At 38.2% G+C, this 23,622-nt stretch overlaps 1 protein-coding gene across 2 annotated transcripts in view; it reads left to right on the top strand.

Annotated features, from left to right (window-relative positions):
- The window catches only part of LOC127985644 (teneurin-2), a 130,460-nt gene that overhangs the window by 97,299 nt on the left and 9,539 nt on the right, over positions 1–23,622 (top strand). For both annotated transcript variants that reach the window (XM_052587675.1, XM_052587676.1), the window contains 16 exons: positions 533–738; positions 1,446–1,641; positions 3,763–3,864; positions 6,650–6,844; positions 7,192–7,392; positions 8,406–8,591; positions 9,320–9,466; positions 16,773–16,983; positions 17,065–17,184; positions 17,267–17,528; positions 17,856–18,123; positions 18,474–18,617; positions 19,586–19,838; positions 20,377–20,397; positions 20,661–20,893; positions 23,259–23,413. In XM_052587675.1, coding sequence (XP_052443635.1) covers positions 533–738; positions 1,446–1,641; positions 3,763–3,864; positions 6,650–6,844; positions 7,192–7,392; positions 8,406–8,591; positions 9,320–9,466; positions 16,773–16,983; positions 17,065–17,184; positions 17,267–17,528; positions 17,856–18,123; positions 18,474–18,617; positions 19,586–19,838; positions 20,377–20,397; positions 20,661–20,893; positions 23,259–23,413 — 2,900 coding nt within the window. The remainder of the gene's footprint in view (positions 1–532; positions 739–1,445; positions 1,642–3,762; positions 3,865–6,649; positions 6,845–7,191; positions 7,393–8,405; positions 8,592–9,319; positions 9,467–16,772; positions 16,984–17,064; positions 17,185–17,266; positions 17,529–17,855; positions 18,124–18,473; positions 18,618–19,585; positions 19,839–20,376; positions 20,398–20,660; positions 20,894–23,258; positions 23,414–23,622) is intronic.

Below are 23,622 nucleotides of genomic sequence, written 5' to 3'. Positions count from 1 at the left end.
TGTCTCTGCTTATCAGGGCACATCAAACATTGAGAGAGCATACTAGACTGACAGCTAACACCAAGCCCACTCGTGTTGCAATGACCCCTCAGACTCAAAAGTGTGTATTTGTGTGTATGTTGCCTCCGATACAATCAAGGCCCATTTTCTGGGTTATTTTCTGATTGGAGTGGCTGCAATCTATCTGTGCTGTCAACACAGCAACAGTTTTCTCTCTAGAGGACAGACTTAGCAGGTGTATTGGGAAGTGTGTGTGTGTGGCCAGTGCTGTCATGCAGAGGTATCATGATCTCAAGGGAGAAGACAGGGTTTGATTTAGGGTTGATGACTTTGGCAGCCCACACCGCATGCTCATTAGCACAGATCTGTGTCGCAGTGGAATAATATATGTGGATTTTTCTTTGTACATACTGCAAATATTTTCAGATGGAGCGGAGGATACTCCATGTTCTCTGTGTCTTTGAAATAGTTTTGTTTTTGTGTTTTTCCCCCCTCAAACAAATCTCGTTTCTTCTCTTGGCGTCCATCTCAGGGCCGTGGGTGTTGAAGAACAGCAGTATAAATAGCGGGGAGCTGGAGCTGGGTCAGCGTGTCAGTCAGGATGTTCCTCCAGGCGTCTTCTGGAGGTCTCTGCTTCACCTGCGCCAGCCACACTTTCTCAAGTTCAACATCTCCCTGGGCAAGGACGCGCTGTTTGGGGTCTACATGCGGAAAGGCCTGCCTCCTTCACATGCTCAGGTGGGCAAATCGCCTCGTGTCTTGTTTCTTCTTTTAAAGGAGCCAGGTTCACCTAAAATTATGATTGAGAATCCAATTTTTAAATACTGCAAAACCTGTTTTTTAATGACTTTCAGTTTTTGTTTTGTTTGGGTAGGCTCACAAAAAACTGAAAAATCCGTCATCCTTTATTCACCCTTATGCTGTTCCACACTTATAAGGCTTGTGTTCATTTGAAAAAGATGTGAGAGCTTTCTGTCCATCCTTTGAAAACCCATTCCACAAAAACGTTCACTCTAATGATTAACACTGTTATGTCCAGACAAATGCTAACATGGTCAACATATATTGGGAATTGGGGTTGGTTTCCATTTGTTGGGACTATGTGTGAGCTACAGTAGCCTTTATGGAGCAAGGAAATCTGGTTCCCTATGATGTTCCCCCTTAAAAAGGCAGGTTTTTGTTAATTACCATGAAGAGACCATCTGTGCAGACAGGCTTTTTTGTTTGCAACTTTTTTTTTTCCATGAATTGTAAATGATTTCCAAATTATCGCCGCATATTTGTCTGCAGAGTTCTTACACTTGTCTTGTCACATTCCAGAGTTGTTATCTCTTCTACATTTTGATTTAATTTGACTATTTTGATTGTCATTACAGTTTTTAGTGAAGGTGATGTCCCGCAGCCTCACTGATTGTCCTCACTTCTCTCTCTCTGTGTCTCTTTAGTATGACTTCATGGAAAGGCTGGATGGGAAAGAGAAGTGGAGCGTTATCGAGTCTCCTCGCGAGCGCCGCAGTATTCAGACCGTTGTTCAGAACGAGGCGATCTTTGTGCAGTATCTGGACCCCGGCACCTGGCACCTGGCCTTCTACAACGATGGCAAAGAGAAAGAGCCCGTCTCATTCAGCACTGTGGCTCTAGGTAGACACCTCCAGCTTTTATTTACACGCTACAGTCAACATTTCAAAGGAAGATGATATATAGAAACTTGGTTGTTTGGAGACCTGCTATTTAGAAGATGTGTTTCACTGCAAGCCGCTTGCACAGTACACCTGATCTACCCTTAACCTCATTTTAGATTTCAGTTTGAATGTGAGCAGTTGAACAGTTCTCTTTCGGTTACAGAAGGAATAGCTGTATTTCTAAAAGTATTTCAGGCAGTTTCTCTACAACCGTTGTTATGGTGATGACTTGTGCATAAGCACAATGCCAACTTCGAGACGTTTTTCTATAATAGTTGAGAGGAGCTGTCACAGCAAAGCGGGAATTTGGCCTCATGTCTGTCATGACATCAGGCAGTGGTGCAGAACTCATGAAGCGTATAGGAGGTCTTGCTGTGTTTTACATATTCATGTACTTTATATATTGTGTGTTTAAATATTCATGCATAAACTGCTCACATGTTCACTCATTCAATATTCAGAACAACTGGCATACGCTTCAATAAATGGACAAGAATGAGTAAAAAACTCATTTTTCTTCCCAATAAAATAATAATAAAACACATTTTAAAAATCTGTTTTAAAAATGAAATACAAATGTGGTTTGATGAGATTTTTAAATATTTTATATATTTCATAGACTTTTTAAAATCTTTTTTAATTTTTTACAAATGTATCAAACATGACTTTTACACTGGAAAAGTTTCTTAAAAGTTTCTTTAAAAAAATTTAAGCTGGACAACACTAATAAAAACAACATTGATTTTAACATGATTTTAAAAATGATAAGAAATTATGAAAATATAATAAAAGGGTCCCTTTATATTACTTTATATTAGGTTTCTATAAATACTATGTACTTAAAATAATAAAATGTTAGGTACAATGTAATTGTATTCATGTTGACTTGCAGAACACTTTTGCTGTTATTGAGGTGGGATATGGGTAAAGTTGGGGGTGTAATTATTGGTGTTACTGAAATTAATTACAGATGTAATTATAGGACAGTATTTTCAAATACAAGTGCAATTTGATAGCATTCATGTACACAATGAGTGCATAGTATCAAAATGTTAATTTAGATTAATTCAAGTTAAGTACATAAGGACCTTTAATATAAAAAATATATATTTTTTCTCTCTCAAGTAGAAAATGTCACAAAAAAAACTATATTTTTTTGCTGCCTGTCTGCTGTCTGAATAAATCCATAGAGATCAAGTGCTAAAAGTGTTCGGGCTCTTAAGCCACTTAAAATGAATGGATGCCATTGCATTAGATAACAGAGTATCAAATCAAGTGGCATTTATCTTAAAGAAAGACAGCACAAGCACACTTTTCAACACATTTAAAAAAGAAGTGTGTTTGGTTTAAAAAAGAAAAGAAAAGACTAAAACATACAGTATTTACACACTTTCTGGTTGTCAGGCATTATACATTTTAAGAAATGCACCTGCAGTTGCTCTCATAGAACACCTGTTTGAACTTATTTACTACACTCAAAATCACCTTGAGATCAGTTGTTTACAATTCACTGCAAAAATGATTCAGAAAAGTGAAATTAGCTTGGAGAAAAGCTTGTTTGCAGATGGCGTTTTGATATTTATCTGATGCAGTGATACATTTTGAAGTGTGGCTTAAGTGTCAAGTTATTTTCTGGGTCCACTATATTCATAACAGTATGTGTGATTAACTATTCAGTTATTCAGAAACACACACACACACACACACACACACACTGTACTCTTTTGGCCTCTTAAATCTGATCACATACTGTATGGATGTCTGCGCATCTTGTTCAGGTGATGACTACTGTTGATATGAAAAGCATTGTGTATTTTAGCATTTACTGCAGTCATAAGATTATTTCCCATGAGGCTTTGCTGAAATGTGTCACAGTAATTCACACATTGTCACTGAATCAATAACGATGGCTGAAAGTTCACAGTGTGCCATGCTGTGTATGAGATTCATAGCGCTTTGACTTGTTTTTTGTCAGGCAGCAGCATTTAAAGTCTTCTGAATTTGTGAACGTTACATTCCACTGTCCCGCATTAATAACTGAGGGTTGTAAAATGCGCGCGTCTCTTATGTTTCGTCTCAGATTCGGTGGAAGAGTGCCCTCAGAATTGCCATGGCAACGGAGAGTGCATGTCAGGAGCGTGTCATTGCTTCCCAGGGTTCCACGGCACGGACTGCTCCAAAGGTACCGTTTACTGTCACACTGCCGAAATGTTTATGCTAAAAAATAATGCTTCACTTTGCAGCATTTGTCAAAACATTTTCGTAGTCACACAGAAAAGCTGTATTGTGTAATAACATTTTGTTCACTAAATCAGAACACCTTACTCTCACATCTATAATTGCAAAGAGATTTAGCTGTCATTTGTGATTCTTCTGACAAAAACATGACTTATTCAGCATAGAAATAATTTTTTTTAGAACCATTAGTATGTTTTTTTATTGCATTGTGACATTATTGTTAGACAATTAAGCACATCCACCCAGTTTTTTATAATTAATCTGTTAAGAAAAATAATGTGCAATAAAAAGTAAAATATTTTTATATCTTATAATATATCTTAATGCAAAATAATATTACATAAAGGTATACATATTAATAATATAAAAATAAACCTGACCTATCATCCTGTCTTTGTACATGTGATCTGTAAACTTATAAATATCAGTTATTAATATAACACTTAATCATTATTATGTCATCCCATGCTGTGTTTTTAGACAATCTTTAGGTTTATATTAAATGTTATTTACAGTGACTTCAAAATGAACAGATTTATTTGTGAGTTTTTTTTTTTTTTTTAAGTTCCTGTAAGTTTTAAATGGACTTGCTGCATGTTTAACTGTGATGCAGTTATGGATGTGTGAAGCATATGTTCGAATGTTCCCTCGAGCTCAGCATTTGTCATCAGATCATCAGTGAACATGAGCTCTGGCCATTCGTCGTAGCGGCTCTATGACACTGTCACATCACTCTGAGATCTAGACGGATGAATTACAACATCACTGATTAATCGCGTCTCAGTTATGGCCAAAATGTATGGTGGGTTTGTTGGCTTTACTGTGCCAGACCAATCTTTCTGAGTGATGAAATGCTCTCAGTGGAGGCTTCGTAAAGAGAAATATGTGTGTGTGTTTGAGCTCACCTGAGGCTATAGACAGCTAGTTTATTACTGTCGAATGGCGTCTCCTCTGAGTAGCAGAGAGTGCCATTGATATTGCCTCTGAATCTCTTACCTTAATTACACAAGGCATAGTCTGCTTTATCATCATATTCAGAGCGCTTCGGCAGTGTTTATGCTGCCTTTGAGGCTGAATAGCGAACACTCTGTGGGAAAAATGCGAGGGATGATTCTTTTCTTCCTTTCCTACATTCATTCATTTCAGGCAATTTTTCATCTGAAACTGTAACAGAAAACTCTATGCCGGCTATTGCTGGAGAACAAAGTTTAACTTGTCAAGATGAAAACTACTCACAATTTGAAATAGTTAAAATCATGAGACTCTTTTGAAAAAGTAGTCAGCTATGTAACTACTGCAACTTTTTAAGGGGCAATACATGATACAGTATGTATCCTATTATACAATGTAGAGTGCAGTATGTGATATCAAATTATAACATTTCTAATTCACTAACAACTGTATATGAAGGTTTATAAGTAAATGACAAAAAGACTGGAATTGGTGAATAGTTTCTTTAATCTGGTTCACTCAAACAAACAGATTTATAAATAATCAGACATCTGTGTAGACTACCATTCAAAGCTTTGGAGTAAGTAAGACTTTACTAATATTATAAATTAAAGGTGCTGTAGGGAACTTTTGTAAAAAAAATATTTTTTACATATTTATTAAACCTGTCATTATGTCCTGACAGTAGAATATGAGACAGATAATCTGTGAAAAAAATCAAGCTCCTCTGGCTCCTCCCAGTGGTCCTATTGCCATTTGCAGAAAGCCATGCGCTCCCGGTAAAAAATAACCAATCAGAGCTGCGGTCCGTAACTTTGTTTGTGTTCAATATGTAGAAAAATGAACATAATAAGCGAGTACACCATGAATTCATTTTCCAAACCGTGTTTTTAGCTTGTCCTGAATCACTAGGGTACACCTATAATAAGTGTTTATATTCGGACTATTTTAGATAGCTTCGGGGGTAGCGCGGCGGAGTAACCCAGTACCTTTCTGATTCTTCATAGACATAAACAGAGAGAAGTAGCTCCGGCTACGATGTTCTTCCGCAAGACGCAAGCAGTTCTGTTTATTAACCGCTAGAGCGTCAAAAGTTCCCTACCGCAGCTTTAATTAGTAATAAATTACATTAAGTAACATTAATTAAAATAGAAAAGTTTTTTTAAATTGCAATTATTACTGTTTTTACTGTATTTTTGAGTAAATAAATGCAGCCTTGGTGAGCATTAGCGATTTTTTTTAAACATTTAAAACTTTCACTGACCCCAAACATTTGAACTGTAATGTATTGCTTATGAATTTCTATTTGGATATAGATGTAACATTGCACCAGAGAGTTAATTATACACAGAGACAGAGAATTGATCAATCATTTCTTTTTATATGGTTTATCCAAATGAACTAATTACTAAAACATGTCAGACATGTCAAAGCTACGTAGGCTACTGTATTTGACAGAACGGTTCAGGAGGGCACATTTGCTTATCGTGAGATCACAAGGACATAAGATAATAGTGATGTATCTACACTGTCTGAAAACAGCTAAAAAGAAAGTTTTCTTGACACACGGTTTGATGTAATTTCATAGAGTTCAGTGTATTTGTTTGGATTAACTCTATGCTTCATTTTTCTCTTATCTTATCTTACATTTCATACCTGAACTTCTCTTAATGAAGCTGGTTTTCACTAATTCCTCTCAAACAACCTCGTCTTCTGTCCTTCCCTCACTCCCTCATTTGTTTTCCCTCCTGCATCCTTTCGTTCCGTCTCCGTTACAGCGGCGTGTCCCGTGCTGTGCAGCGGGAACGGACAGTACACCAAGGGTGTGTGCATGTGCTACAGCGGCTGGAAGGGCCTGGAGTGTGACGTGCCACAGGGCCAGTGTGTCGATCCCAGCTGTGGCGGTCACGGGACCTGCACCCAGGGCAGCTGCACCTGTGAAGCGGGTTACCGTGGAGAGTCCTGCGAGGAAGGTAATGAGCACATCGACTGCTTTTCTGATTTTCAAAACTCTTCTCAAAACTTAGAAAAACCTCTTCCTCTGAGAGTCTCGGTTTTCAAATGTCTGCTATAAAAGCATGCTGGTACAAGCATAATAAATTTTATTAAAGCGGTGAAATTCAGTCTATTGATCTAGCTTTTAAGAAATTGGCCATAAATGGAGTCTCTGAGCGCATGTTCATATGAGCTGCAGCTGGTTTTTGAAAGTGGAGAGATCCCAGAGGTGAGTTTAGAAGAGAGAGGTGAAAGATGAGGAGGAAAGAGAAGAAAAAAAGCAAGTAGAATGTAAAAGTAACAGTCTCTCTTTCTCTCTCTCCAGTGGATTGTCTTGACCCCACGTGTTCGGGACATGGCAGCTGCGTGTCCGGTCAGTGCCACTGTAAGCCAGGTTGGTCCGGGCCTCTATGTGATGTATCCAGAGCCCAGTGCCCAGATCAGTGCAACGGTCACGGAGCCTACAGCCCTGACACGGGCCTCTGCAGCTGTGACCCAAACTGGATGGGCCCCGACTGCTCCACGGGTGTGTTCCCATCAGCCATTTTCACCTTCTCTTTTGCCGTCTTCTCAAGCTGTGCCGCAATACATTGTAATCTTTCATTTTCATCCGTCTACACTCTCGGAGGGATTCACTAAGCATGAATTGCGCCCGCTGATAGCGTTGTTTATTTGCACTCACTGCGTGTGCTGTTTTAGCACCCGATTCATATGCAAATCAGGTAACAGCACAAGCACACCCCAAAAAAATTAGTGGGCGCAGTTCCAACTTTGGTGGATATAGTGCAATCCAAAATAATCTGCATAAATAAAATATTATAATAATAATCTTAAAATAATTATTACAAATAAAATGTATAATTTATATAAAGGAGACTTGTTTGTACCAACACAGAGAGTGACTTGACTGAATGAAATTTGATATTTTAATATATATATTTAACATATGTCTATTCGAGTGATGGCAAAGCTGAATTTTCATCAGCTATTATTTCATTTTATTCATTATTGTGTCACATTATCCTGAAAAAATTATACTAATAAGCTGATTTGGAACATTTGATGCATTTTTTGGGGGGAAATCGTATACATTTTTTTTTTTTCAGGATTCTTTAAGGAATGCATCATTCAAAAGAACTGCATTATTATTATTATTATTATTATTATTTCGAATGTTAATTTACTTTCACTTTTGATTAATTTAAAAAAGATCTGACTCTGGCATAACAGTGCTGTTTTTAGTAATGTAATTATTTACATTGCCAAAGCATTTGCAGCTGTACTGCAGATCATTAAAACAAATAGCAATTAAGCAAATAACATAATATGAAGTAAAAAGAATAACAATAAAAAGAAACAAAATAATTGAAATAATTAAGAACAACAAAATAAAGATATATATATATATATATATATATATATATATATATATATATATATATATATATATATATATATATATATATATATAAGAGATGGAAAAATAAGAGTAAAAAAAAAAATCTCTCTCTCTCTCTCTCTCTCTCTCTCTCTCTCCAGAGGTGTGTTCAGCAGATTGTGGGAGCCATGGCGTGTGCGTCGGGGGCGTTTGCCACTGTGAGGAGGGCTGGACAGGCACAAGCTGTGACCAGAGACTGTGTAACCCACAGTGTGTGAAACATGGGACCTGCAGGGATGGCAAGTGCCAGTGTGAACAGGGCTGGAACGGAGAACACTGCACCATCGGTAAACACACACACACGCAAACACACATGGTCTTATCCTGCTTTGAAGCTTTGAGCTAGTCAAAGGCATTTCCCTCGGTTCTGTGACTGCTTTTACGCTGGTGTCTTTCAAAGACTTTTCAGCTGCTGTTTCTCTGTTTGGTCTAGATTGATTTACCCGTGTTTGCATCAGCTCACAGAGTACAAAAACATATTTGTGCAGATGTGTACGTCTGTGTGTGTTGCCATTATTTTAGAATCACATTCAAAGCAAAAGACACAGTCTTCACTGTGTGATCCGCATCTATAAGAATATTAAATGACTTTTTGAGCTCTGGAGTCCAGCTGGAAGAAGAATACTAATGGATGCCGCTTTGGTTTCATGTGTTAGGATGCTTGTTTTAATGCTAATGAGTCCAGCTCTCCCTCTCCACAACTGTTTTCACATCATTGTTTTCAGACAATTATAGTTGATGGATTCCATGCACACAGCACTTCTTAACAGTGAATTGACAAGCCAAAATGTAGCAGTCAACCAAAAGTCATCCATAATGGTTTCGCTTGGGTTGATTGATAATTGATGTCCAACAAAATAGTTTGTCTGACAGGTTTTCTTAGTGGTCTTCGGCATGCATGCTGTCATTGTGGTAATGAGTTTTAAGTGGCGAATAACATTTCCTATGGGCACCTAACTAAATCAGCCCAAATCCAAAGTAATTATATAGTTGATCAGTCTCTCCTCTCTTGCAGATGGCTGTCCGGGGCTGTGCAATGGGAATGGGCAATGCATCATGGGTCAGAACAGCTGGCACTGTGAGTGCCACACTGGCTGGAGAGGGCCAGGCTGCAGTGTTGCCATGGAGACGTCCTGCAATGACAACAAGGACAATGAAGGAGGTTAGGAATGCATGTTGAATGCAGAAATAGTTTCTATCCCATTTGGCCTCACATGCATCACATCTGTCAAGTCTTGAAAAACAGCTAAACTGATCAGATGAGAATTTTGGTTAGGACAATTGTTATCTCACCATTGTAAAGGCCTGTTCACACACAAAAACAAATAGCTGGTGCGATAAACAGCTGGTAATGCATTGCTTCAGACTGAGACAAACTTTTATAAGGCATTAAGGTGACCAGTTTTTTTATAGAGAGGTGTTCTAATCTTTTTGCCATCACATGTTGATTCAGCCCATCTACCATTTTGTTTCATGCATTTTTCAGAACAGACAATCGAATGCAAAAACCTAACCGTCTAATTTCTTTCTTTCTTTTTTCTTTTTCTTTTTTGCTGAAAAAGGGACTATTGGTACACCAAATTATCCTCAGTTACTTTTGGAATTCCAAAAGTTAAAGAACTAATAGGTTCTTCAGTAAAAACTATATATAATTGTCTAACTTTAAATGGACAAAGAACTGCCTTTAAAAAAAATAAAAATAAAAAATAAATATTTAAGTAATATGCAATTTTCTGTCCCCGTTTTGGCCCCATTCATCAGAACGCTACATTTAAATAGACACCCACTGCTATGATTGGCTAACAGTTGTGTACGTTTGACACCCTGGTGATTTAAAAACGCATAAATACTCAACATCAAATTATCTATATAACAGACAAAGCAATAGTAATGTGTGTTGCTTCATTACTGTCGGATCCAATATAGTTGGCACATCATTGTCTTTTGGTTTCAATCTTTCTGAAAATTCTGCATCGAATTGTTCCTTGTTTGAAAATGAATCTGTGGTAAAATAAGTGAACAAAGGACCGAGTCCTTATTGATGAGGTCTGGAACTTCATTGAAAATAAAGTGCGTTTACTCTTTTCCTAACGTTGTGATTAGAAAGAAGGCAATGCAAAGACCAAGCAAAAGACCAAGTTTCCACAACTTGGCAGTGCACAGCCTCTTGTTGTCTTCGAAGCGATCATTATTGTTTGGTTTCTGTGTAGACTAAAGTTCAGAGTCCTGAAACTTACAAGGTGTTTTTATAGTACGATGAAATTTTGGTTTCTCAGTTCATGACCCCTTTACAGTGTTGGGCAATAATGCATTACCTAGTAACACATTACTGTAATTTGATTACTTTTTTAGTAACAGAGTAATTTAACCCGTTATAATTTTCAGAATAGTAATTAGAGTATAGTTGTAAGTTGAGGTCTCTGTCTCTGCCATGTTACATTGCTGACAAAATGGCAAAATGGTTTCTATTTAGGCTGTAACACATGTTTGCAGCATTGAGCAATGCAGTGCAATTGTGAAATTTGCGTGCTTATGAATCCTCTCATTATAACACATGAAACGTAGACATTATGAAAGATTCATTATGCATATATTTATTGTGTTATAACAGAGTTTTGTGAGATCGTAATGAGCTGAGATGTCTTTTAGAGATTATAAATGCACACCTAATATGGTGTAATATCTCATTTGCATTCCCTACCACTAGATGGCAGACATGTAGTATTTCAATTCTAGACAAAAATTACGTCAGGTTCCTATTCAAAGTGTTCGAGGAGCAAATGCGCTCTCGTATCATTGATATGGAAGCAGTTCAGTTCATAGCGTGTAGGAAAAAAATTGAAATTTGTGAGAGAAAATCGCCAAATGGCTATAAATAAGTTGTGTTTCATATGTTATTCGCCGATTCTGACTCTGAAGGGGAAAATTTGGCTAATCGTGCTTTTGCTGGTACATCTTTGCAGTGCATTGGTGTCGCTGTGCAAGGAGTGTTCACAAAGCACAAACAAGAGATAATTTCGACCCTTTGCCAAATGGGGACGGGGGTGGGCAGGGGTGAACGTGGTCATAGTGTCCATAGGAGGGCTGTTGTTAGAGGTTTTACTACTATATAGTATAGTAATATAGTAATATTTTAGTATTTTCTCCTGTTTTATTGTTGGTTTCGTATATTTTGATCATTTGGAATGAGGATAAAAAGACACACAAAAAAACATGCAAATAAGCAAAAACATCAATTCACTATCTACTATTTCCTGAATATTATTAAATTCAAGATGACCGTCCACTGACATCTTAATAATCAAATTAGATTAGTATTTACACCCCACATAAACTTGTGGTCATGACCAACATTTTTCTAATTTACAGTAGATCTCTATCTTTAAGCCCTTTAAAAATTCAGCATTTTTCTTTTTCCAAAAATCCCTGGCGCCTAAAGGGTTAAAAATAAAAATTTTCTGTGAATGTTGATGCTTTAATAACAAATATTTGTCGTGAGCATGTATGCTGGGATTTCATAAATTTCATGGAGAAAAAAAGTAACCGAATTAAAAACAGACACGCCACGCAGCTGAGACACTTGCGCCACGTATCTAGTGTGGCGTCGGCCGTGCGCTCGCGCTCTCTCTCTCTCGCGCGCGCTCTCTGGCCCATACAGTTAATGAATAACGGATCAACTATGACAGCCTACATCGCACATCCTGCGATGTGACTATCGTGGATTCGTACATCGCGATATCGATGCTTAAATGACACATCGTGCAGCCCTAATGTGCGATATGAAGATGCTCTGAACATATGAATAGAGCGGCTCCAGTCATCCGTATAAAAGGTGATGTGTCTGTTGGCTGGCAGAGTGAGGGATTTGAAACTACCCCAGGACAGAATGATTATATAACAGGTGGATGTTCAGAGTCACCCCTAAGTACTGAGTGTCTCCACTAGACCAGTTAAGAGCACAGAGAGGCTTTTAGAAAGAACTATTTGTTGTTACCCGTTTTAAAGTGTTTTCATTTTCCCCACTGCATCTTCTCTTTTGTGTGTTCTCACTCTCTTATATAAATGGCCAGGCTTTTCATAAAGCATTGTGAAAATACTTTGGATCCCAAAACCATGCAAACAAAAGAAATTTAAATTTTGTGTCATTTAAATTTAGCAGTGAGGTCAATCTGTGATGTTTAGATTCAGGGCTGCCAACTCTGAGCGTGAGACTCTTGGAATTGACACGGTATGATCGCAAAAGACTTGTTAAATCAGGCATTTGAACTTACTGCTCAATCTGACCCAGACACAAACAAGCGTTCTCCAGACGTACACAGCTTCCTGCTTCTTTCTTCTCTCTCTTTTGTTTACTCTTCGTTTGGGGGTTACTTCACAGAAACCTCAGAGATCAGAGAGCAGCAGGCAAAACAACATGGAGCAAAAGTCTCTGGCAACAGGCGCTTGTTGTAAGTTTGTTCCGGATCAAGAAAGACCCATTTAGGGAGAGGGGTTGAAAGGGTGTGTATGTACAGTGAACTGCGATATGCAGCAAATAAGAGACGGGAAGAGAGAGGAAGATGAAACGGTAAGGGAAACTCTCAGGGGTGTGAGCTATGCCCTCTGTGACTTTGAAGTTCTCTAAAAGTGAAATCAGGAGAGAGAGAGAGAGAAACTAGAGCATCATTCAATTCAGTGATCACTTCTATCAGTTGAGCTCATTACCCCAAATGGGGATAAATAAATAGATTTGTTCATTTTCATTTCCATAATGATGAGAAGTTCTACATTTGAGCTTATTACAGTTATTTTTAATCATATTATTTGTCTCTCTCTCTCTCTTGACATCAAAGCAGCTCAGAGGTTTGAACTGAGAAGGGTTCATCAAAAGTACACATTCTGAGAATAAGATGGCAGATGAACAGAGAGACTTTAGAAGTCCTTTAAACCATATGCCATTCTGAAGCCATGAAACTGTGTGTGCTGGTACTTCTAGAACCAAGTAGATACTAGAAAAAAAATATTTCTATTGTATCGATAACATTGAGTACAAACTCAATCCAATACTTTGCTAAAATAAAGCTGAACACATGAAAAAAAATTATGTAAAATTATTTTCATGAAGACATGAACATTAAGGTTAATTAATACAAATCAGATTATGTGTCAAAATACCCAATATGTGAATTAGACACTACTTTTCAAAGATTTAGGGTTAGTAATTAAATTTTATTTATTTATTGAAAAAAAAGTGTCAATTTAAAATAACTTCTATTTGAATATATTCTAAAATGTAATTTATTTAAAATGAAATATAGAACTGTGATGACAAAGCTGAATTTTCAGCATGATTACTCTCATCTTCAGTGCCACATGATCCTTCAGAAATCATTCTATTATGCTGATTTGCTGCTCAAGAAAGATTTCTTATCAATGTTGAACAGATGTTCCTTTTTTCAGGATTAAAAACAAAAATAATTTTGAGGATTAAAAAAATTGTAAAGATTAAAAACAAAAACAAATTACTCTAACTACTGTATGTTAGAAAACTTCACATCAAAGTTGCTGCTAAAATGTAAATATATGAAGGCTTTATTCCATTGCTAATAATTTATTTTAAAAATTTATTTTAAATGTTTATATGAATCTTAATATATTTTATGTAAAATAAATTAGTATGTTCAATAGTATATTAGCTAATGCCCTGGCAGGGCTATGAATCTTTGGGTAGGCAGCGATTCGATTCGATTCACGATTCATAGGTTTTCGATTCGATTCAAGAATGATTTTTGCAAATTTAGAACGATTCGATTCAATTCACAACTAAATTCAATTTGATTCGATTATAACGATTTGATTCAACATTCTTTAAGTGCATTCACAGGATTATTTAAATATTTCCCTTAAATTCTTTAAATGCTTAGTCAGGGGGCAAATTACACCAGCCTTTATGGTTACGTAAAAATATAGGTAAGCCAAGATTTTAAAAAAGAGCTTTAAGAATATTATGTATAAGCTACCATTTTGTCACACCAGGGGCGTAGCCATTATTTCAGAAGTGACATAAATGTCAAATACAATAATTTGTATATTGTGTAAGGGAAACAGGTCAATTTAGCTCAAAGGGAATCATTTAAGATTTTAAAGGGAATTTGAACAGAATCACTGTTTCACGGCTGATCACTGCGATTCACTGAACGAGCCGTTTAACATCAAATCTGCGCTGGATACTAATATCCAAACTATAGTGAAAACACTATCAATTAGCACAGTAACAAGATCGGCAGTTTAAGACATTCACTTGTAAGCACAAAACACAAGATACTTCTCTTTTCAATATGAATAAGGCTTTATTAGATAAATCTAAGACATATAAACTAATCTAACACATAAACGCACGCACACATATATTCACACAAGTTGCAGGAAGGTCGAAAGTTAGGGAAAGATGAGTTTAAGAGAATGGAAATATGGAATCCCAAGTTCACAGCAATACATTAAATTGCATAAACATGAACAACCATCAATCACGTAATTAGCGCTCGCATTGAGTTCCTTAATGAGGTTAAAATTAATTTAGATACACCAGTAAAGGTCACAGTCTGGAGGTAAAGTTACTTGCATCTCCTGTGAAGAAGGAGCCTCAGTAAAAGGGCTATCCCGAGGTCGTTGATTGGCTGGAAGTTCAGTCTCTGAAGTGACGTCTTGGGAAGCCCGTGGTTGTTGGGCGTTGGCTGAAAGTGCAGAGTCGTGTGCGCTGGTTGAAGTTGAAACGCGCAGACGAGGTCGACGTTACAAAACTTAACTCAGAACACGAAACTCTCAAACGGAAAAGAAAAGAAATAAAGTTTGACGAGACTAGGTTGTGTTCCTTCTCATCGTGGCATAGTAGCAGCAGGCAGGCACGCTGGAACCGCGCTCAAAGAACAGTGATGACTACACAGCATGGCTAGAAGCTTAAAGCTAGGTAGCAAAGCTACAAGCTAAAAGCTAAGAGCAGGCATGACTAATAGCAGAGACTAAAAAGCAGACTGAAAGCAAGGCATGACTGATAGCACAAGCAATGCTAGAACTAAAAGCAAAATTTCATGGTGTCCAAAGTATTTAAACTTCCCTGTTGGCCACACCTCAAATGTTGTTTTGACCAATCAGATATTGTCTTGGCTCGGGGGGTATCATAAATCATATTTTTATCTTACCAAGCATGTGGTCCGAATGTTCCTGCTCTGGCAGGGTTTAATTTTGGACATGATTCCTATAACACGAATACGATACATGGGACAAATAAATTATTGTCTGAACTAATTCAAGCAAGCAGATTGGATCACAGACATACCAAACACAATTACAAATCGTTAAGCTATGCCATAGTTAAAAAAAAAAAAAACATACACAATAAGTGATTATAACATGATAGTCAAATGTGTGGGTTACACATAAATGAATATGGAGTGAAGCGATGGACTGATTCATTTATAAGTCTTTTTGAGTTCATTCTGGTCTATATATCTGTACAAAAGAAGTTTCTTTGCCATTCTCTGACAAAAGGATGTTCTGTGAAGACAGAGGTTTAAAGCCCTTGCCCCTTAGGAATTTCAGTCTGGTTCTGCTGGGTGGGGGAAGTCAATGGAAGTATTTAACTTGATCTCCTGGGTTTACATGTGATGTCCAGCGTTGCATTTCCGTTACGAACAACACATTTGGCACCAAATTTCTCTTCTTCGAATTGAAATTGTCAATAATTGTTCTAGTGGTGTTAGTGTTGAAAGCTGTTGTGTGAACAAGTTGGTTGGTCATCTTGCTTGGTACTTTTGGCACTAGAACTGATTTATAACTTCCTGAGGAATTCGTGTTTCAATGCACACAGCTCTGATAGACTCTTTAATTTGTCTGGTTCGACTCATTTCTGCTACAATTGTCTAGTACATATGTATGAACTAGTCTATGTATTATCATAATTATTATCAATATATATATATACAATATATTTCTTTCAAGGAATTCTCTTCCTTTTTTATTACTTTTAATTAGCTGTAAGAAGTCAAATACACTGCTGAACAATAATCAATCATTTGTAATCTATATATTTTTTTCTTCCTAATGGCAATTTTATGATTGTTTTATATACTAGGCAACATTTAATTAGCAATTATTAAAATGTTCTGCACATGGTAGACAAAATACTTTATAGTTTCTGTACTGTAATAAATGATATGTCAATTTTAACGTTTCATCAGTTCATTCTGCTTTAATTGAGTTTAGCTGCAGAAAATAATTTTTCAAAATCGATGCATATGATTCATCAGGGTTTGTAATCGATGCTTTGAGAAAGCGAGTGAATCTTTACACCACTACTATCAAGTACTGAATTTTTGGTATCGTGACAACCCTCGTGTGGGTTTATTTTCATACAAAATTCATGTGTCACATTGCTGATGCATGTTACAGACCTAAAGCTTATGACATGTGGTGACATCTTTTCCACTCAGATGGTCTGGCTGACTGCATGGATCCAGACTGCTGTACGCAGAGCTCTTGTGTGACCAATCCTCTGTGCCGTGGATCACGTGACCCACTTCAGGTTATTCAACAGAGCCAGTCAGAGGTCCAAAAAGTCCCTTCCTTTTATGACAGAATCAAAATGCTTGTGGGTAAAGACAGCACTCACTTCATCCCAGGAATCAACCCATTTAATGCCAGGTACCTCATCTGCCCTGTACTGTGATGGACTAAACTACTAAATTTATCATGCTCTAATATTGTATTTTTGTGTGCTTGCAGCCTGGCATCTCTGATTCGAGGTCAGGTTTTGACCTCAGATGGCACTCCTTTGGTGGGTGTCAACGTGACCTTTGTGAAGTACCCTCACTATGGTCACACCATGACTCGCCAGGATGGCACGTGAGTAACTTCAAATTATTTAACCCCCTTTTGATTCTTCCACATGCAGTTGAAGTATATTTCCTGTCCCGGTTCTCCCTAGTTTTGATCTGGTGGCCAACGGCGGAGGCTCTCTGACTCTGCGGTTTGATCGGGCTCCGTTTCTGAGTCAGGAACGAACAGTGTGGCTACCCTGGAATCGCTTCTATGCCATGGACACTGTGGTGCTTCAAACAGAGGAGAAAACCACAGCCAGATGTGACCTGAGCGGTTTTGTCAGGCCTGATCCTGTGGTTCTTCCCTCCCCACTGTCCTCCTTCTTCAGCTCCAACCCTTCAGAGAGACACATCCTCCCTGAGAGCCAGGTGCCACATTCAACACCACTACCATCACTTATCATTTCTTTCATGTTCACGTAGGTCATTCCACTCTTCCGTTGGCTTTTTAGTTGCGTTTTATATTCTCTATTACTCTCCTTCTTCACTCTTTGCTGGTCTTTTGTTGTTAATCTTCGTTTTGGCTCTTGAAATCCTTTTGACTAATTCACGTCCTCATACCTTCTCGCAATCATGGTTTCTCTCTGCTGCTTACCATTCATCTATTTTTAAAGACAGACAGCAGCTGAAAGAGTTTTAGATTTTTTGCACTTTGAGAAGCCATTAACCCACTTTTCGCTTCCTCTCACTGTCCAGGTGCTCCATGAGCAGGTGGAGATTCCCGGCACCAGTCTTAAACTTTGCTATTTGAGCTCCAGGACCTCAGGCTACCTCTCACTCCTCAAGGTGATCCTGACCCCAGCTCTAGTGCCTCTCAGCCTGGCCAAAGTGCACCTGATGGTGGCCGTGGAGGGTCATCTCCTTCAGAAATGGTTCCATGCATCTCCTAACCTGGCTTACACTTATATCTGGGACAAGACTGACGCTTACAGGCAGAGGGTCCTCGGCCTGACCGAGGCTTTGGGTAAGTGGGGTATGGAATCTTGTCTGGAAACAGGTGTATTTTAACTGTTATCTTGTTTCTTGTCTATGCTATTGTCTGTTCCCCAATGTCTTCTCTTAATTTGAGCTCCAAAACACAGATAGTTTGTAGTTTAATGAGACTGTCTGTCTCTCTTCCATTATGGTGTGTGCCAGCGGCAAGTTCCTCCTGTGAGCTAATGAATTGTTATGTCCCCGCTTGGTGATGGAGTGTTTAATTAAGATAGCACAGCTTTGCTCTTCCTCTAAGTGTCTTCCCTCTCTGTCATTTTCCCCTACATTCTTCACGTTTCTTTCCTCTCCCTATTTCCATCTGTCAATCTTTCTCTATAGTGTCTGTGGGGTATGAGTATGAGACATGTCCCAGTCAGATCCTGTGGGAGAAGAGGACAGCTGTGCTGGAGGGATATGAGCTCAACCCTTCAAACTTGGGCAGTTGGTCTATAGACAAACACCACATGCTGAACGTCCGCAGTGGTAAGATATGCAAACACGTATTCATGCAGAAGTTGATACACCCATTAGGAAAGGGCAGAAGAACTTGGAAGTGACATCAGCAATGGAAAATGCATGCACTATTGGCCTGGACTTTTCCATTCTTCATACTTTAGCTCCTGTCTCTATTTTATCTCTACTCAAACACACCTTTCATCTAAGTTTCAAGTAATCCTGAAGACTTATTATGTGTTTGATTATAGATGCAGCAAAATCCTGCTGTACAGTGGCCTTCAAGGACCAGAATTGTCAATTCCTGAATGATCAGGCTAATTACAATGAGCCAGGATGTATTTCCTATGAGGCACTTGTTTGGTAAAATACACTTAACAATGCAGAAGGGACAGGTCATCCCTGCAGCTGATGGTTTAACAAGCTTCTCCAAGAAAAAAATGTCCATTACTGACTCCCACTGTGTGAAATGTGTTGGTATTAAGCATTATAGAACAGGAGTTACTTTTTCACACCTGTTTATCTTCAGGCTTTTGCAGCGACTAAATTTCTCCTTCCTGAAGACTTATTTGCTATAGGAGATAGGGAGGTTCGTGTTAAAAGAAAAACATTTTATTGTGATTATAGCTTGGCTAGTGGAAAAATCAAATAAGGACACAGTGATGGCAGTGCACTATAAAATAATTCACACTTTATGTGTAATATTGCTTTTTTTCATGCACCTTTTCCATTGCTCATCATTTTATCACTGTATTTGGGTAGAATTCTGTGCGTTTGCAGGACCAGCAAATGTATTAGTTTGTTATTGATGATTATGAGGTCTTTAATGACTGCTGGTTTCACACTATTGATCATGAAATGCAATAAATATGTCACACTGTAGAAATTGATGCTTTCATTTAAGCATCACATTTGTGTGTAAAGACCATTAGAAATATGTCATGTTTGAAATCTCACTCAGTTGCGCTTAGTGACAGTGTTTGATTTATTTTACACAGGCATCCTTCATAAGGGCAGCGGTGAGAATATCTTCCTCTCCCAGCAGCAGCCACTCATCATTAACAGTATTATGGGTAATGGCCGAAGACGCAGCATCTCCTGCCCAAGTTGCAGTGGGATGGCTGAGGGCAACAAGTTGCTGGCTCCGATGGCCGTAGCCTGTGACGGAGAGGGTAACCTGTATGTGGGTGACCTTAACTTTGTGCGGAGGGTCTATCCGTCCCTCAATACCACAGCTGTACTGGAGCTCAGGTAAAGCTGATAGGATGCACAGCTGACAACATTAAAACAGTATTTGTAATTCATTTCACCTCTGTAATATAAGACATTATAAAGTAGAACGGAATAGTCTGCTAAAATAATAATTGTCTGGAGTTGGTTCTAAATCAAATCACATTTAAATTAAAACTGCATGAGGCTTCAATTCCAAGATCCACAGACAGGAAAAGCTGTCAGAAGAAGATAAATAATAATTCAAACTTGTCATTTGATATTGTTTTGTGAAATCAAGGGTTTCCCATGAGCACCACAGCTCAATATGTCGGAGCAGTGGCACTGACCACAAAGGCAGCAGTTATTGCAGTTTGATGAAATATGATAATAAACACTTGACATGCATTGATAAATCTTGCACTGCTGCACAAATGGTGTTTATTATGACAATAAATAAGTTCAGTTTTGATTTAATGTTGTTTTTAACAACTGGAATAGCTTTTGCAATAAGATGTTTTGACCATTTATTCTAACGGATGCATTATTTTTTTATTTTCACTTCGCCTGCTTCACGAAGAAATAAAGATCTGAGACACAGGTAATTAAAATAAATACAGAATCTAAAAAATGTAGTCATGTGTGCATGTCTAAATAGCATGCTAATGTGTCTAAAAATTTTTAGATTTGTTGTAGCAGAATTTCACCTTTTTTCCCCTTTAAATCAAAGTGTTTTCTTTTTTTAGCTCCAATTACTTTACCAGCAATGAACTGTTCACATTTCATCATGTTCACCAAGGTAACCATGCGGTTTGTCAGAGGATTTTATTAAGAGACATTCTCCCATTTGCCCTATTTCCATAGCAACAGTCCAAGCCATAAGTACTATTTGGCAGTAGATCCGGTGTCGGGTTCCTTGTTCCTGTCAGACACCAACTCCCGGCAGATCTACCGCGTTCGCTCTCTGAATGGGGCACGACCGCTGCTGGATAACGCTCAGGTGGTGGTGGGGACGGGAGAGCAGTGCGTCCCGTTCGATGAGGCTCGCTGCGGTGATGGAGGCAAGGCAGTGGAAGCCACACTAATGAGCCCAAGAGGTAATGTTTTTTTGTTTTTTTTAAGAAGTATTCCATTTTCTTCACGATCTGTGACTTGGGAGGAGCAGAAATGACACACAGTACTGCACCTTACTACATCCTGAACTTGTTCACAGTTAGCTTTTACCAGAGATGTATAGTAACGAAGTAGAGCTACTTCACTACTGTACTTAAGTACTAAAAGGCGGTATCTGTACTTTACTAGAGTATTATTTTTTTCTCCTACTTCCACTTTTACTTCAGTACATATTTTCGCTGAGTTTAATACTTTTACTCCGATATTTTTTTTATGTGCTGCATCGTTACTCGTTACAATTATACAAATTTTACGAATCATTCCATTACAAACCACTGCCAGAACTGTAGATGGCATGGCAGGTTTGATGAAGCAGGCACATCATTGAGCGAATCAAGCGATTAAGAAGACTGCGCATGCTGACTGAACTGCTGTCTGTGAAGAGAGAAATGAACACCGAGCCGAGCCAGATAATGACTCGTTCACGAGTCAAGAACCGGTTGCATCGGTTCTCGGATGACCAGTAACGTTAGTTCTTTCTGACAGTTCGATTCAATAAACCAGTTGAAGAAAACAGTTCACCGATTCTTTTGCCCTCGACGCAATGGCGTCATTGGCGTTGACTGCACCTGGGCTCATAACATTAACACGGAATTAGTTCAGAATCAATCACCAAAAGAATCAGTTCGTTTCAGACGCTCTGTGTGTCGGTTTGCTTCACGCTAAATCACACATGTGCAGTAGGCTATCATCAGCTCCTCGGTTCACGAATCGGACGTGTCTGACAGAAACGGTTCTTGACTCGTGAACGAGTCATTATCTGGCTCGGCTCGGTGTTCATCTTCAGTTCTCTCTTCACAGCAGTTCAGTCAGTGTACTGTTTGAGTCAATGAATTACTCCGGGATATTGGTTTGTTTTAACTCAGAGGGAGTGTCAGACACATTAAACAAGTTAACAGCTTAATTCATCTGTGGATTAATGCGTATTGGAGACGCGAACCGTTTAAAACAATTCAGTTCGATTTGGTGAACTGTTTCAAAAAGATCCGGTTCCATCGAACGATTCGTTCGCGAACCGGATATCACAAACTTGTTGTTTTTTACTGTCTTACAACAGACACGGAAGAGAAGACAATGCTGAATAAAGTCATAGTTTTTGCTATTTTTGGACCAAAATGTATTTTCGATGCTTCAAAAAATTCTAAATGACCCTCTGATGTCTTACGGGTTTGAAACAACATGAGGGTAAGTTAATAATGACATAATTTAGCAAATTGGGCTAACTAACCCTAGTAACCGTTTTTTTTTTTTTTTTTTTTGTTTACAAGAAGTTACAGTCAAAGGAATTGTGATGGTCCTTTAGGTTAATCATTTGAAATAGTAAAAACAATATGTTCAAACTTTGGACTACTTTCTTTAATAGCTACATAACACAATACTTCTACTTTTACTTTCAGTACTTGAGTAGTAAATTTTAAAATAGACTACTTGCAATACTTAAGTACAAAAAATGTTGAATACTTTAGTACTTTTACTTAAGTGTGGTGCTTAAAGAGCACTTCAACTTCTACTCAAGTCACTTTTTTGATAGAGCACTTGTACTTTTACTCAAGTATGGGTCTCTAGTACTTTATACATCTCTGGCTTTTACGCAAGACAAAGTATCATTTCCACGTTGTGACGCTTCACAATTAAGACTGAGGCACATTTTTATTTTCCATGAACCTAGAAAGCATCAACAATTTAATCCCTTAGACAGTTACCAGACGCTGTCATTTTCTATGCTATCAAAAACCTCAGTAACCTGTAATTCTCTAGACTCAGACCTCGTTCTTAAAGCCCAGCATGGCCACTGATGTGAGGAAAATAAATGACACAGAAGGTAAAGAGAGATCGTAAGGTTAGCAGACTGCACTCAGAGACCGACTCTGCCTTCTTATCTCAGAATAAAACGCACTCCGACATGATCACCGTGACAGCGTGAATCAAACTGTATCAGTCGAGCGGCACAGCGTCTGACTCTTTTCCAGGTCATTGCTCCCACACACACAGACTACTAATTATTTTGCCTTTAAAAAACACCTTGCTCTCTGGAATATCGGAATGGGAGGGAAATCAATCAGATACTTGGGGAGCAGTTTAATTCTTCAGGAGAGTCTGCAATGACATTGACGAGAAGTTTAAGAAGAAAATGACCATAAGTATTAGATAATAACAACAATAGATAATTCTGTCTCAGTTGTCCTTTTTAATACCAGGCGGATGTTTTCTACATTGTTACAGTCACACAATTTGTAATGTTATCATGCACAAGTATTGAGTTTCTTCACTGTCGGTTCTTTCATGCAGGTGTTGCATTGGATAAGAGCGGCCTGATGTACTTCGTGGATGCTACCATGATACGAAAAGTGGATCAGAATGGCATTATCTCCACTCTGATAAAGACCAATGACCTGACTGCAGTCAGGCCCCTCAGCTGTGACTCCAGCATGGATGTCAGCCAGGTTGTAATTACTTTTCTCAACTCTCTTGCACTTCCACTCAGTTGAGGGTCTATCAAGAGAGGGTCAGGCTCCTAAAAATAAATGAACGGTTGTTGAAATCTGTTCTAAAGTGCCTAGCTCAGAAGCCATATAATGTGTATAGATGTATAGTATCTTATTTGAATTTGTCTGCAGTGTGTGCAAGTTCAAATTAACTTCTTGAATATCAC

The sequence above is a fragment of the Carassius gibelio genome, chromosome B21 (assembly GCF_023724105.1).
Source record: "Carassius gibelio isolate Cgi1373 ecotype wild population from Czech Republic chromosome B21, carGib1.2-hapl.c, whole genome shotgun sequence".
In the NCBI taxonomy this organism is placed as follows: domain Eukaryota; kingdom Metazoa; phylum Chordata; class Actinopteri; order Cypriniformes; family Cyprinidae; genus Carassius; species Carassius gibelio.
The sequence above is the reverse complement of the archived record's forward strand: the minus strand, read 5'-3'. Positions and strand labels throughout refer to the sequence as shown.